The sequence below is a fragment of the Dermacentor silvarum genome, chromosome 3 (assembly GCF_013339745.2).
Source record: "Dermacentor silvarum isolate Dsil-2018 chromosome 3, BIME_Dsil_1.4, whole genome shotgun sequence".
NCBI lineage: Eukaryota > Metazoa > Arthropoda > Arachnida > Ixodida > Ixodidae > Dermacentor > Dermacentor silvarum.
Window position 1 is genome coordinate 182,028,831 of NC_051156.1, and position 16,589 is coordinate 182,045,419.

Consider the following 16,589-nt stretch of genomic DNA (forward strand, 5'->3'; position numbering starts at 1 on the left):
ACCATTAGCTTTGACTTTCGGACCAGCTCGAAGCGTTCGTCAACGATAGTTTTCTTTCGGAGGAACCTGCATGGGCGTCTTTTGCAAATAATTATGCAAAATATATTTATTCCATAAAAACAATTTCCCGCGTAGGCACTTATGGAACTTCGTTTGTTAAATCGGGCGACAAATTGACTTCGAGGTTTTCAACGTGTTAGTGTTTACGAATATGTGTTGGGGGAATGGAAAGCATTTCGTCAAAACAAAACGTTTGTCAAGTCAGCTTTTGTTAAAAGTTTAACTTCTTCTGCTTCCTCCTCGCAAATGTACGCATTAGCTCGTTTGCTTATTCTGCTGCTTCACTGGCGCGCATAGCTGAATGAAGAATCATATTGTAAAATAATAATAATAATAAACTTGCCGTAACCTGTGATCTTTATTCCATCTTGTGAGAAACTTCTGCATCCACAGCGCCCACTGTAACACTGTAAGAAGCCGTAACAACTTCTTGTGCGGTAACAACAACTAACTAGATTGCGGCTTATTTTGCGCATGACGTCATCCGGCGTTAGCAGGTCAGTTTCATCCAGACAGGCAACGCATACCATACCGCGGCATGTCTACGCTGTTAAACTTCTTGTGCGAAAAAAAAAATCAAGTATGACAATTTTGGTAACACAACTTTTCTGTTCTCAATTGTTTCTGTTCGCTTGTTTTTCTGTGATTTCACTAAAAATAGACTACGTATTATTTTCCCCGTAAGTTTACAATTGAAAATGGTTAGATAGTTTATTCCATTAAGGGAGTAACTTTTACTCCCCTCATGACTGCAGCTTTCATGTAGTACGGAGGAGTCAAATGTTGGGATGATTGTTGTAACAGATCGTACACGTACAGATAAGCACGATACGCGACACATCCAACTATCCACTGTACGAGTTTACATAGCCATGCTCTGACCACCATGACTCACGCTGATTGCAGGTCTGTCTTATTTAGAAAATAAGACCAATTGCCTCACGCATACGACATCTATACCTATACTTGTGCGGCTGGTGGAGCTGCACGCAAATGCTAAATGAGCACAGTAACGAGACGGACTAATCTCATTTCGCTTGATGACATATTATTTCCAGTAGCGCACCCAGGATCTCTGCCAGGGTGGGGTTGACAGTTTGCCAATACCATCTAAACAGCACTAATTTCGATTTCTTCACGGGGAATTGTCAAAAAAGTTCACTTTTTGTGAGTGTGCAGACGATTGCGCGTCGTACATCTTAGTTGCAGTACTCAAATGAGTAAGGAACGAAAAGGGGTTAAACAAAAGGGGGGGTTAAGTCGGCCTCAGGGGGGGGGGGGGGTTACAACCCCCGAATTCCCCCCCCCCCCCCCCCGTCGGTGCGCCACTGATTATTTCACTTTACTCGATCAATTCTGTTAAAATAGGATTCTGCCTTTGACCATAGACAGAATAAATACATTGGAACTGATAGTCTGTTTCTTTCCTAAAAGATATTTCTCTGTGAACAAAAAAATGAAATTTTAAGGGTGTTTTTTTTCCCACATTTTTACAGTGTAGTCTGACCAGTAACCACCCGGAATGCATGTACGTTGAAAATGCGTTTCTTGTGGTTGCCCCGGTAGGCAAGTACTCTAACCCCTTATAAAACGAATCCTAGACAGTTTCTTAATTGTCGACAGACTTCTTACAGACCACTTCGCTTTCTTAGATTATGTCCTTCTGGCTACACAAAGCCCCCATACAGTCCACCCAGAAAGAAAAGATCGTTAACGAGTCTTTACGCGTATTTACTGCGGTCTGTCGACTTCTATACGGTTTGTCTTAAGAGAGTTTTATTGACATGAAAATTCTCGGGACATAAGTTCACAGGGGTTGCCTATGGCAACATGGCTAATTTTATACAGAACGTGGACAAATTGTGCGATAGGGTGCTCTTAGCAGTTTACACTCAGGGGCGCGAGCACAAATAACCAGCCTGTACCTGTCGTCACCCGATCAGATTGAAACTGTAAAACCGGCAACTTGTGCACTACATTCAAACCCGGATATATCGAACCCGGATATAACAAATTATCGTCTATAACGAACCGCTGTAAAATTTCCTTGAAAATGTTTGCATAACAATTTGTTTTGATATATCGAATTATTGATATAGCGAACTATTTCGTGATACCCTTCGAGTTCGATATATCCGGGTTCGACTGTAGCAACCGCATGAAACACATTTTCTATACGCTTTTTTTTTCGGTTCGCGGAGCCGCTCGCTCGGCGTACGCTTACCACGGTGCGGCACGTACAATGACCGCACTGTATTTCGAGCTGAAAGGCATCGCATACGGTGGACGATTAACGTAAATAAAAAGCACGTATAGCGTGCGTTCCGTCCGTGATTAGGCAGCGTGTCTACGGCATCGGCGTGAGACGGACGCACCGACGATTTGACGTAGCCGTGCCGAAGGAGTCGGAAATCACGCCACTCGCGGTTACCGCTTTGGCGAGGGTCGCCGCAATCAACTATAGCGTAAAACGCGCCTCTCTTCTGTCCTAGACCGTGTCAGATGAGGCTTGTATGTACCGTAGATTACTGGTGTAGGTTAAAGTACAATTGGTGTAGGTGGTCCGGTTAGAATTCAGCGCGACTTGCATACGAAGTCTGTAAGCATCGTAACCTGTAACGCTTGTAACGTAACGCTTGTAGCATAACGCTTGTTACAATTTTTTCTTGTAAGCGAGATGGCCTTATCCTGTAGTGTTTCCTCTGTTTCTTGTCACCTATACTGGCCGCCAAGTACGACACCCTGGATGTCGTTAAACGCCATCTAGGAAGCGTTTTAATGAAGTAATTTTTTTTTCATATCAGTCCGTTATTGTAGAAAGCAGAAATTGAATTGCCGCGTTACCATACTGCCAGGAGGCGAGTGCGACTGCCGACAGAGACACTGTCCCCCTTTGCCTCGACTGGCGTCCTTACCTGCTTTTCCCATGCACACTAAAATGATTTACTCCCTTAAAAGTGATAAAGTGTGTAAATTTCTCTATAACTCACACCTTTACACCCTTTGCGTGTGTAAGGGCGTGACTTACACAGACACATTTACACCTTGTTTTCACTCTTACGGTTGTAAATTATTTTACAGTGTACCGGAGCCGAGGGCCCACGTCACGTTCACGAGATGAGCCCCGGCTGCCCCTCCCCTCGATTACCTTTCTTCTCTTTATTTCTTTTGCTGCGCGGCGCAATTCCACTGGCGGCAATTCGCGTTCCGCATTGGATGGTTTACGGAAGTCATGGGTCATGAAGCGTGACGTAGCAGGGATTGCGTTCTACGTGAAGCATTTGTGCGTGTGACGTTGACTCTCTTGCTGGGGGCGAGGCTACCTCGAGAAGGAGGGCGCACGGCGTTTTGCGTGAAATCTCAGCTGTTTTCGAGGTGGCGCTTATGCGCGTATGCGCAGTGGTGTAATGCTTTGCATACCTGACCGTCAGTGCGTGATGTATGCGCCGATTAATATGGCCAAACTTGGGGAAGGGTCATTTAAGAAAGATAAGATTGCCTACGTTATCGACGCCTCTCTATTGCTGCATAGCTCAGGGGTGATGCTCCTAAAATCACTCGGTCTGTTTGATGTGTGTTCTTAATCACCTTCTGCCTGCTCAAGCGTGCCAGAGAACGCATTTGAGTATGTATTTTGGCAACGAAGCACGTGGAATGCTTTTCCGATGTATTATTGACGTATACATTAGACGTTTATTAGACGTATAAGTGCCTTTCAATATACGCGCTGCTCCAGGAAGTTTGCCGCGTCTTGCCCGCTTCTGGAACATGCGGCAAACCTTCCTGAGCGGCTGCTTTCTGCAGCTGCCGGCAGGTGGCGGCAAAAGCTTATGTTCGTAGAGAGAGCACCGTCGCTGCAGCAGCTCGCATCTCCATAAGTAAAGGCAAATTTGCATTTTTCTTAAAACCAGGCAATTGGCTGTGGTTAGTGTCATAATAAACGAAGTCGACTCCAAAATGCGATCTTTCTGCAAAATTTGAGCAGGAACAGTGTAGTGGTGAGCGCAATACCTTTTTTCGAACAGGCGCAGCGAAATATGCAGGACCCTGTACGTACATACATACATACATACATACATACATACATACATACATACATACATACATACATACATACATACATACATACATACATACATACATACATACATACATACATACATACATACATACATACATACATACATACATACATACATACATACATACATACATACATACATACATACATACATACATACATACATACATACATACATACATACATACATACATACATACATACATACATACATACATACATACATACATACATACATACATACATACATACATAGAATATGCCTATCTTTCGTCTTCCCACAGGGCCATAGGGCTCTATCATTTAAGCACATAGGTAAACGCGAGATTAGGCACATATTTTCAAAAGTTCGTGCGATAAAGCAGTTCGTAGAGAGAGGCACCGGCCAACCATACCAGCGTAGGTGGCCGCCTAAAGATGGTTGTATGAAGATGGTTTGTACGCTTTCTGGCTAACCTCACTACTCGACTATAACTCAGTGCTACGTGCAATCAAAAAAAGAAAAAGAGAAAGAAAGTAGTCAGCGAAAACTAGTTTTGTGTTATTTGAATGTCGTTCATTCTTTAGCGTCACGGTATTTAAGCAAACGTGGTCGAAAAAATAGGTAGTTTTACTAACTGCACTAATTTTTCTTTTCTTTTTCACAGAGGGTTCAACAAGGATAACACCACCAGAAGGTATCAAAATCTTCATAAACTCACATTTTGTCGCTTTCAACGTCACGTATGCGATAAGAAGAGCCCACGTTAGAAGAGCCCACGATGAGCTTTGCACTACAAGAACTCATTATCATGGAAACAGTGCTAGGCAGTCTCAAAGATACATGTCTCTTAGATACTATCTTTGATACTATCTTAGATACCATTTGGTTATCTTGTCTCCGTATAATTATACGTCTGGCCAAGACGTGTATCAGTACCCGTATTTCCGATACGTGAAAAAAAAAAACTATCGTGTATCTTAAGATACAAGATACAGATATCGCAACTGGTCGGCAAGTAGAGCATATAGCTGGTCGGCAAGCAAAGCAGCGACTCCCATCAATTAGAAAAGAGACAAGCAGCAATAACGGCTGACGGCTTAGCGTATAAAGAGCTTTCATGTTAAGCAACTAAAGGCAGCCCCAATAAATTGTTTCGGAATGAAAATATTACACTTTGAGCAAGAAACACAAACATTTCGAAATACAAAGAAACACTTCATTCAAATGAAACAAGGTTGGTCGGAGTTAGGAAATTTCCAAGCAAATATTTTTCTGCATACGCTATTGCTGCTACATTATGTAGGTCTATAATAAGAAATTTGCGAATGTATCGAAGTATCTTAAGATACAAATGGAAAGTACCCTATCGGATACAGTAATTGCGGTAATATCTTCTATCTATATCTCATATACTTGTTTCCCGAGTATCTTGGATCGTATCATGATACAATTACAAAGTATCTTTTCCCAGTCCTGTGCAGCTTCTGGGCCAGTGGGCTATGGCTAGGGCTTGTAATATAATAAATTTTAAAAGAATATGGCAACGGACAGAGCGCTGGAGACCTCTTTAATAGGCTCATAGTGCGGAAAATTTAATATGCTGTCCATCATTCGCACAGCGGCTTAAGTGCCATTCTGACGGCGCACGCAGGAACTAGTCAGACATCTTCTCCGCTATCCTTAGCAAGATTTAAAAGGCTGAAGGTAAGCTGGTGGTGCGTGTGTAATCATTTTACGGGCTGTTGAGACCTGCCTGTCTTGTCTGCTTGCTAACACGATCCTGCTTTACGGTTGGACGGCGCAATTTCTTCGCTGTGACTGCAGCCAGTCCTCGTGCTAAACACATTATTATGGCAGGCGACTTGTCAATCGCAAAAAGTACATACGAATGAAATGTTTTCTGAATTCAAGCCCCCGCCTTTTTTTTACCTCATTTGATTATGTGTGTTGCGTTGAGTTGCGGTAAACTTCATCCTTGACTATTTTCTTTTCTTAATTCGCCCATTTTAGGCGTTAATCGTAAATTTATTGTTTCTATAAATCGAGACTCCTGCCTCCGACTGTCGGTACGATTCGAGGTCCCCTCTCAAGTGCGACCAAATTAACTGAAATCGCCCCAGCGCGGTTGGCTTACGAGCGCGTTCCTACGACACGTCCCACGCAGGACTCATCAAAAACAACTTTGCTATCAATGCGATCAGCATTCTTAGGGTAATTCACGCACATTTAGGAGACTGTCGGGCTGTCGAACTGGGTATCTAACCACTTTCACGCCAGCTTGTATCGCTGTGTATTATATCGTCCATGGTTAAATGGGTATAGCGTCGGGCAGCTAGTGCCGAGGGAAGCTGGTTCGAAACCAACTGTCGGACCAATTTGGGTCCCCGGGTGTGTTCTCTTTTCAATGAACCTCTTTGACGCCAACTTAGGTCACTGGGGGGGAATCAAACCAGCGTCACATATGTACTTAGACGATCTCGTCTGAATGTGTATTAGCATACGCGCCACGCGTGGACATCCAGGCGTGACCGCTATTGTGGCACAGCGTGTCTAAAGTTACAAGCTCCATTCCCCTTGCTCCTCGTCGGGGCGACACTGGTGCGATTTGTTTTCTTGTGCTGCGATATAACCTTGCTACAATAAGAAATGGTGAAACGTTGTTATTCTTAGCAATCAATACTGTATTTTGTTCTATTAACTTATTTTCACCTTCCATCTGCTGGTTTATTGCTCTGCTATTGTTTTTACTTGTTACATTTCATGTTTGTTCTGTACGGGAGGTCCCGATACAGCCTTTGACTATGGGACCTCCATCAAGATACTAAATACCTGTAGACAATACTCAGCCTTAATGATTCAAGCTGTCTCTGAACTGAGTGAAGCGTTTGCGCCGAGCTGAGTCGTTTTCTTGAAGGCGGCTCCCGAGATTTGGGAAAGCAACAGCTGTGCGCCATTCGAAGCTTGGTGTCTTCCTTCCCCAACCTCGCTAAGGTCCTACAGAGGAGCCTGATTACCCTCGTCCGCCCGGACCGTATCCCCCTCCGCCCGGACCGTATCCCCCTCCGCCCGGACCGTATCCCGACCGACCCCCTACCACACGATGGCCTGGTCATCGCACAGCGGCATCGACGAGGAAAACCAAACCCGGAACTGGACCACACACCGAAAAGATGACCTTCAGCTTCACTCAGAAGGCTCGGCCTACCAGTGAGCAAACAGCGGTTCTTTCAATCAATCAATCAATCAATCAATCAATCAGTCAATCAATCAGTCAGTCAGTCAGTCAGTCAGTCAGTCAGTTAGTCAGTTAGTTAGTTAGTTAGTTAGTTAGTTAGTTAGTTAGTTAGTTAGTTAGTTAGTTAGTTAGTTAGTTAGTTAGTTAGTTAGTTAGTTAGTTAGTTAGTTAGTTAGTTAGTTAGTTAGTTAGTTCACCAACCAAGCCGATGGTCGGTCGATCGGCTGCTTTCAAGTTTCTGCGCGAAATTAAAAAAATGAAGCATTAGCTAAATTATTTTTATTTTCTGTTGTAATAACCGACCTATTAGCCGCAGAATTAGGAAAAACATTCTTGAAAGACTGCGTTATCAGCGTGAAGTGATTTATTGTTTCTGTTTAGTGCTCTCTTAAACGGGGGTTGCTATTTTCGGGCTGAAGTTACGACGTAATATTAGCGCCTTACTATGACACCAAGTCAGATTATAGGTATGCATCCAAACCTTGATATAACGAAGTCGGCAAAATTGGCACTTTGGGATAAAATCGGCCCGATAGGACCTTAACGCACTTGGACTTTATACGAAACATGCTCGAGGGAGGGTCTTGCTGCTGCGCTTCGGCGGCTGCTCTCTGTCGCGCGGCGCGCAAATTGAGAAGTGCGTTCGCAAGCAGCCGATGTCATTCGGTCATTTGAAGATCTGCGTCCGCGGCAGTTTCTATTTATTGACTCGATATTCCTTCACCGCGGCAGTGAAATTTCGATCCACTGAAATCGTGTATAAACACACTTCGTTATATTGAGGTTAAAAATACACGGTGTTCTAGGGACAAGGAGTTATAAAAAGGTAAATGCTTCGTTATATCGACAATTTCGTTATATCGAGGTTTAACTCTGCTTTGCCCCCAGAAGCCATTAAACAACAACAAAAAAAAAAGCTTTCTACGCAAATTATAGTAATTCAACGCGAATACACGACAGGTAACTTTTGTTAGGAGCGCCGCCAGCAGCGCTGCGGGCATCGTACCTCGATGATGATGATGATGGTGATGATGATAAAAGCTGTCGCTAGTGATGCAGCACCGTTATTCCGGGGAGTTTCTTTCTCTTTCTTTTGCCTTTCGGGCCCAGAGCCAGCGCTCGCTGGATGTGTGTCATGAGATGCTGCTACAGCCGACGACACCTTTTTGTCGCAGCACAGCCAAAGCTGCACGCTCCGTTCGCACGTGCGGAAAACTGCTACTCTTGTATTACTACGCCGAGTAGTGCCGACGTTTTGCTGGCTGTTTACAGGACAAGGAAAACCGGACGTGGACCGAGTCTTTTTATAACCTCCTTTAAATGGACACCATGAAGCCAGAAAACTAGGAACAGCAAGAAACGGAAATACTTTTCCTAAACAAGCTTCTTATCAGTTTTGAAATATATCTCAAACAAAAGAAAAAAAACGATAATTGGTACGCTTTGTTTTACGCTACGTACCTTCCAGTTGCTTACATGCGCGGTGCTACGTGCAGATGCGGAGCACAAAAAAAAAAAAAAAAATGTGTGCTTCGGCTCCGTAGTTTTGGCTGCGCTGCCACAGAAAGTTGTCGACGGGTGTAGTCTTTTCTGCAGACGTGCACAAGATCAGACCGAAGGGAAAAGCGTTGGCCCTCGTAGCTTGAAAGTTCCGTTCAGACCCACTGCATTCGCACAGCTGCACGGCCAGAACGCTATACATGTATACAGGGTGGCCCAACTATCATGCACCAAGATTTAAAAATATGCAAATGCCACGTAGCTGGACAGACACAAGGGGATGGTGTTTGCCGTCGCTCGGAGATACTCGGATTATCCTTTTGCATTCTGCCTAATTAGACAAATCTTAATTAATAATGAACTTCTCGAATATTATAATTAGATGAAAAGTGTCGCTGAGAAAATTGCAGAGCAACATGAAAAAACTCCCAATACAGTTTTCTGTTGCTCAATACGTGCTACATAAGAGAGTTTTTCCGAGCCTGAAAGAAGCCCGCGAATACACGCAAAGTGCCTCGAGCGGCCAGTCGCGCGTCAATTTTGCATGTATTCGCGGGCTTCTTTCAGGTTCGGAAAAACTCTCTTACGTAGCACGTATTGAGCAACAAAAAACTGTATCGGGAGTTTTTTCAGTGTTGCTCTACAGTTTTCTCATCGACGCTTTTTACCTAATTAAAATAGATAAATTGATTAATTAAGACTAATTAAGTAATTAGGCAGAATGCAAAAAGATAATCCGAGTATTTCCGAGAGACGGCAAACATTGCCTTGGTTCTGTCCAGCTAAGTGGCATTTGCATATTTTTAAATCTTGGTGCATGAGAGTTGGGACACCCTGTACATAGCGTTTGTGCGCACAACAGCACAACAACGCTCTAACACAGCGCAACGGAAAGTGAGACGCTGCCCCGGCTGCAGTCGGGGCAGCAGCGGTGTCGTTCTGGTGTCATTCTAAAAATTTGCATTACAAGTGGATACGCCTTGCAAGCTCACCGGACACAATTCGTGAAACTGCAATATGTGCCGTGGTGTAACCAATTAAGAATTAATTAGTTATCTTTGTTAAGTAGTTGAACATGTGTTCAACTCGAATAATCCAGCTCAAGGACTATAGAATTACGTTATCTGCAACAGGCGATCTTTTAAAAATTCCGGGAAACGTAAAAAACGATCACCCTGTAGATTATGATAGGGTAGGGCCTAAGTAGCTTACAAAGGCATAGTGCCAATTTGTCGCCAACTCGATTTAATGAGAACGTTATTAGAAATCACCATCATCATCTCTGGCAGGCGGAACGTGTACAGGCGCTCGAGTATTTTGATTTAAGACGCATGTTTAAAGAACACCGTCTCGTCAAAATTAATACGGAGGCTGCGGCCGCGTCGTCTTTCCTTAGTCAATAGTGGACGTGCGTCGTTAAATTAATCCAACCAAACTACGCTTTTTTCCGAGTTGCTCAATTTTTCTTACGCAATCTCGCTTTTGTCTCTCCTTCTCCCTTTTTGGCAGATGTTCCTGCGGGCGACTACTACGTGTGCACAACCGACTACTGCGAGGCCGAAGGTAATGCGCGACAACCAACCGCCGCGCTTTTTTTTTTTTTTTTCACGCTTTTGTAGTGGCTATGTACTTCGAAAGACGCGCTAGAAAATTCAGTGCCGATGCAGCGGTAAATGCGAGAGAGATGCGTGAGCATTACGTCACACCTCTTTGAGGTCCCGGATGTATGACTTAAGCTCTGTGCACCTCGTCGCAAAGCGTTGTTCAGGAGCACGCTCGGCACACTTCCTGCCTGCTCGAGGAGCGAAGTGCAATTCTGACGGTGGTCCGAACTGGACCACCGTTAGCAGCTCGGTAGCATACCGAGTCAAAAGCTCTACCCCGTGACCGGCTTCCAACACTTCGTACATATGTACACTTTTTTTTTTCCACTTTGACGCTTCTATAATGCTAGCGCATTGAAAGCATCGTTCGCTTGGTTCTCAATTTAGTTAGGATGAGCGTTACAGATAGATATTTTAACCACCGCGCGTTTTTCGCAGCTGCAGCGATTTCCGCAAATGCGAACTTTGCACGATTTAGTTTCACATGCACCGATTGCTGCGGCTTAAATTTTTCGCATTTTGGTTCAGGCTTATTCTTGGTTCGCGGGCCGATGCCGCACGTGGCGCAGTCTGGAGCCCAACGCTCGCGCGAGGGTTGACGCGATAGAGTACCGTGCGCTGGGACGCCGCCTTCAGCACGTATATGAAGAGTGGTACATCGCGCGCGCACGCTGGCGAAATTTAAGTACATAGGGGGAGCGGCATTATATGAGACCGACACTTGCTCGCTCCCTATATACTCGCCCTTGCATTGCCATGCAGCACCCGAACAAATTGCTGACCGTAGCGGACTTTGAAGAGCAGAAAAAAAAAAAAAAAACATGCAGAGGGTGCCAGACGTCGCTATACACATGCCACGGCCGCTGAATGGAACCTAGTTTCCATTGAGCTGCCATGCACATGCACTATAAGGCAGTTGGAACGTGATTAAACCTCTAGCTAGCGTCGATCAAACGTTGTAGCCCCGGCGCTGCTCTGGCAAGAAATTATACAGTTCATACACCCCATTATTTACCCCCAACTCCCCCAGGAAGAAATTGTTTTTTACCGACTTCAACTAGACGTTGAATCGCCTTCCAACTTCTTGTCGTACTGACCTTTTCTAATCCCGTTTTTCTGTTTTTATACCCATTATTATACTCACCACGCCTTTTTTTTCGCCATAACTTTTTTTTGCGTTTGAACTCGTTACTTTACTAAAATAAATATAAGCAGGCAGGCCACAGTGATGTGGCCAATAATTTCTAGTCATTGAACAAAGATGTCTCGCCATTATGCAACCTGCGAATTTGTTTTCTCAATTTAGGCAAAACAATTTATTCTTTAGATTGTCTCACCATGGGCCCTATAACGTTGAGCTATTTCGATCTGTTTTTACGTCAATCGCTTGAACGCCAAATTTACGTAACCGCCGCAAGCATCGGGTAGTGACACGTAGCGTTGTTTGAACAGTCCAATCAAACACTCTCCACGTTTTTTATAGGAGGTCACTTTTGTTTGCTTTTAAAGCGGATAACATTGCCTACCATGAAGGGTTTTTTTATTATCTATTTGACTGACAAGAGGCGAGGAGCATCCAGAAGTGGAGAGGGTATTGGTAAGGCCAAGGCGTTGGCCGAGCTAGCGCAGTGAAAGTCGATAACCGGATGAGGAGAGCGGTGCCGGCGTCTGCGATTGGTCCGCTTCCTCTTGCTTAGTTTTGCGGTGACTGGTCGAAAATCGCGGCCGCGTGCAACGGTAGTTTAACAATGTCGCTAAAACGAATCCTCAGCGAAGATGAGTTGGCACAGCGATGGTCCTATGCGCAGCCGAAAGGCTTCGACAACGTCATACGACCACGAAAATGTTTTTATATTATACGGAAATAACTCCATTCGCCCCGGCAGCTCCGAGTAGCCACTGCCAAGAGCGATCGGCGAGCAGCGATTTGCTAGTCCTTTCGCACAGGGTATAGTCCCTGGCTATACAAAAAAAATATTCAGTTTCGTTCAGCATATTAATGCATCTTTAATGCGTGCACGTCACTTTGACGTGGTGAGTTTTCGCTGTTGTGTGACGTCGCGTGACAGGCAGCCGTATAGTAGGCGTAGCCTGAAAAATAGTTGACCAATAGCGGTGGGCTAATGACGAAAAAGGCGTAGAATTGGAAATATTTATTTCTCTTTTGTTTGGTTTAATCATATGTAATCGAAGTGTGCACATCATATCAGACGCTGCTTTCGCGGTGCCCCTTGGCAGACAGGTGAAGCACATATGGCCCGAAAAACGTTTGACCAATCGCGGAGGGCTGATCGCAGAAATGGAGTAGAAACATTTGGAATAACTTTACATCATAGCGCCCCACGTTGCCCTCCTTTTAAAATGATGCCCGGTGCTGTAGTACGACACTTCGCATCTGGTGACATGCTGCTCTGGTGATTAATTATTTACTGTCTTAGCTACGATGGGCTAGATACGATCATTTTTCAAACGTTCCTCACTTAACCGGTGGTCCAGCTGTGAACGACATGTTACGTGTACCAAATAAGTGTTCACCGGATAAACAGGAAGAGGGTACCAACTTTGGGTGGCCACTCCCATAGGAACAATGTTTACAAACTTCGTTTAAACGGAGCGCTTCATTTTGTGAACTCCGTGTAAACGGAACTGGAACCAAAACTGCGCCTACCTCATCGGCTGTCATACTTTATGTTTAACAGGAAAAATTGACAATAATTTCAAATGGTGGTGCCAAAATAGCCAATAGCCAATAGAATCGAATCTATCAGTCATTTGCGTTTCGCGTTCCGCTGTACCCGTGATGGCGACAGTAAAAAACCGAGAGCGCATGAAAGAATTCTGAAAGATGTAATACTACAAGCAGAGTGCAACAACGTCTTTTGTTTTCGCCGCCGTAAAATTAAAGCACTCGACGCCTTTCAAATAAAAATGATTTTAACGCGACAGCGTTAAGGGCCCCGTGTGGCAGAAAATCCGGCGTCGGCGGGCGGCGTTGGCGGGCGATGTCGGCGTCCGTGACAGAGAAAATCATAACCCAACACCCCATAGGTCGGCGCACTCACTCATGAGTGCACTCACTCACACTCACTCGCACTCACTTTAAAGGGGTGAATGCAAGTGAGTGCCAGTGAGTGTGAGTGGAGGTGAGTGCCAGTGAATGTCAGTGGAAGTGAGTGCGAGTGAGTGCTAGTGAGTGTGAGCGCAGGTGAGTGCGAGTGTGAGTGAGTGTCAGTGATTGCGAGTGCGAGTGAGCGCCAGTGAGCGTGAGTGCAGGTGATTGCGAGTGAGTGCCTGTGAGTGGAGATGAGTGCGAGTGCGAGTGAGCGCCAGTGAGTGTGAGTGGAGGTGAGTGCGAGTGAGTGCTGTGAGTGTCAGTGGAGGTGAGTGTGAACGTGTGTGAGTGCGGGACCTGCAAAAAATTATGGTGAGTGAGTGTGAGTTAGTATTCTTCCACACTGCCGACCTATGCTTGAACACCCCGACCTCGCTGGCCCTCCACGTGGTGCAAGGTTTTGGTGAACAAAAATTGAATTTCTCACAGTGAAATCCGTCAGAAAAATAGTAAAGTCAGACTTTAACATTCGGCGTCGGATTCGGCGTCGGATTGTTTACCATTCGGCGTCGTATTGTAATTTTAATGTACGAGAAAACATAATTCTGTTACATGGAAACTCAAACACAAACCCCTTTTCCAGCATTTCTACCAGACCTACAGTCGCGCGCTCGGGTACTTTACTTGCGAAAATGATATCCAGATGGCACTCGCATCCTCGGCAGGTCAAATTGGGACTTCGCCTGCCTAATGCGTTTTGGGCACGTGCGCACGTCGGGGCAATAGCAAACAATTATTAAAATAATAAAAAAGGTGCTAGGGCCTTCACATTTTAATATAAGACCACTTATATTGCCCTTGGAAAAACGTTTTCCAGAAATGCATTTCTGTTTAAAAGTGAAGCCGACATTAAGGGGATCGGCGTAAGCTTGGTCTTTGCAAGCTGGCTTACAAAAGCTGGCTTACAAAAGCTGGCTTTCCGACGTTCTGTGTTGCAGTGAAGCGCTTCCACTGAAAGAAAAATGCGATGCGAACGGGGCCCGATAACGCTATCGCGTTCCACTCTTAAACACGAAACTTAAGCGTCCTCCAATTTTTCGTAATTCATGCGTCCTTCACACAAACTACTCTTCAGTTAAACGGAACTCTATTTTCTGCCCCTTCGAGTTCCGCTTAAGCTGAGTCTACCATAATGTAAACGACGCGGCCTAAATGCAACCTCCATGTTTCTCGATGTTTAGAAATAAATTCTTCTGTGTTCTATTAGGCTTTCGAATGTCATACTTTTTTTTTCTCTCGAGCGTTCATACTCGCTTCGATCCTGAAATTTCACTGTTAGAGTACCCCGTGCCAAGGAGTCGTCACGTGGTTCGACTGCGCAGGCAGCTTCGTGTCGAGCGTGTTGAGCCAGACGACAAAGCCTTGCGATGACTTCTACGACTACGTGTGCAACAAGTTCCAAGCGGAGCACACGGTGAACCTGCAGAATGCCGACATCGTCAGCACCGACACGCTGCTCTTCAGGGCCATGGAGGATAACATGAAGTCCATCATCACCGGTACGCACAAGCGCAGATCTTGATCTGTAATGTGCCCTAAACAATTAAAAGTTTACACGCCAAGAACGAGCAAAGTCGCCCTTGACAAATATATGTCCAATGCCGAAACGTCGGCAAGCCTCATGGAGGCATTTTATACCCTAGTTCGTCCAACTCTCTATCAATGTGAACGTCTTTCAGACGTGTGCTATATAAACGCATTTCCGCGCGATAGTCAGGTCTATAGCGTGTAGCGATAACCAGCATAAAGCTTAATCGATATAAACGAGCGGCATACAGTTTTTGTAGACAAAATACATCGTGTTGTGTACCCAAGAACGCGAATCGTATTACTTTTGTCCTCGTCAGAGATTGGTTACGTACGGAAATTGTTGTTACCGCGACATATTTCTGACGTGACAAGAGAAGTGCGTTGTTCGGAATTCTCTGCCCTTATAACAAAGAAAAGGTGTTTTGCTTACGAAAGCTTCGATAGCAGTGGCAGCACTTAGCTGCCGATCTGTCTGATACCGACGTCATAGGCGAACAAAGAGAGCCGAGAGGCCTCGGGAATGGAAATGTTTCCGCGAAGTGGCCATTTCAGTGAATGTTGATAGCTTTCGCTCTAAAAGGCCAACTGCAACGAACTATAGGTTACATATGAGTGGTGTGTGTTATTGAAGCAACCATCACAAAGCTGCGGGACTGGCGATTGTATATTTTTTCTATATTAGCAGCCTCATTTAAAAGCACCTAGTGGCTGGCGGATATGACGTAAGTCCCAGCATTCTTTTTGCGCGTGTGAGACAAAAAAAAATTTTTTTAGAAAGCCTATGACAAACCTGTGACAAAAACTTGCGACAAACTTGCTTTTGTGAATTTGTAGAAATAATCTTGTTATTCTCTGTATTATGCTCACCCTGCTTGGGCTTATTGTCTGCAGTTTTCATAAATAAAATAAATAAATAAATTATCGCCTCCGAGATTTCGCGCGTTCTCGTTCATGCGTCACTTCCGGCAAGCGGTAATGGTGGCGCGTTTTCTTTTTTCAGTTTCGGTATTAACAACGTATATTTTGAAGCTTTCCGTAGCGTATCTACTCGGTATAGTGCTTGAATAAACATCGTGAGAATGCGCAACACTAGATAAGGCTACGTGCTCGCGGCCTGGTCCGTCAGATACAAGGAGGCTAAGTTATCGCGTGGGGTCACAAACGCTCGTCGCGACCCGAACGTACGTCACGACGCCGAGCGGCAAAATCGCGTACCTGTCGTTCTTAACGTCCATGTCGATTGTTTCCTCGCCGACGTGCAGGTCGCCAGGCGGGCACAGAGAAGCTCTACAACCTCTACAACGGCTGCCGGGATGCATGTGAGTACACGTAGCTTTTCTTTAAAAGTTTTTTTTTTTTTTTAGTAAGACAGGTTACGTGTATTTTGAGACAGACTAAGTGCACGTTTTGACGATGAATGCACCAGCGCAACGCAAACTGCAATCGTGTCGTGTTTCCAGAACTGAAATGGCCCATTGTTCCGG

The 16,589-nt window shown here is 44.9% G+C and overlaps 1 protein-coding gene across 1 annotated transcript in view; it reads left to right on the plus strand.

Annotated features, from left to right (window-relative positions):
• The window catches only part of LOC119446193 (membrane metallo-endopeptidase-like 1), an 87,144-nt gene that overhangs the window by 33,638 nt on the left and 36,917 nt on the right, over positions 1-16,589 (plus strand). The window contains exons 7-11 of the mRNA XM_037710554.2: positions 4,789-4,818; positions 7,116-7,331; positions 10,369-10,422; positions 14,898-15,074; positions 16,368-16,424. Of these exons, the coding sequence (XP_037566482.2) occupies positions 4,789-4,818; positions 7,116-7,331; positions 10,369-10,422; positions 14,898-15,074; positions 16,368-16,424 (534 nt within the window). The remainder of the gene's footprint in view (positions 1-4,788; positions 4,819-7,115; positions 7,332-10,368; positions 10,423-14,897; positions 15,075-16,367; positions 16,425-16,589) is intronic.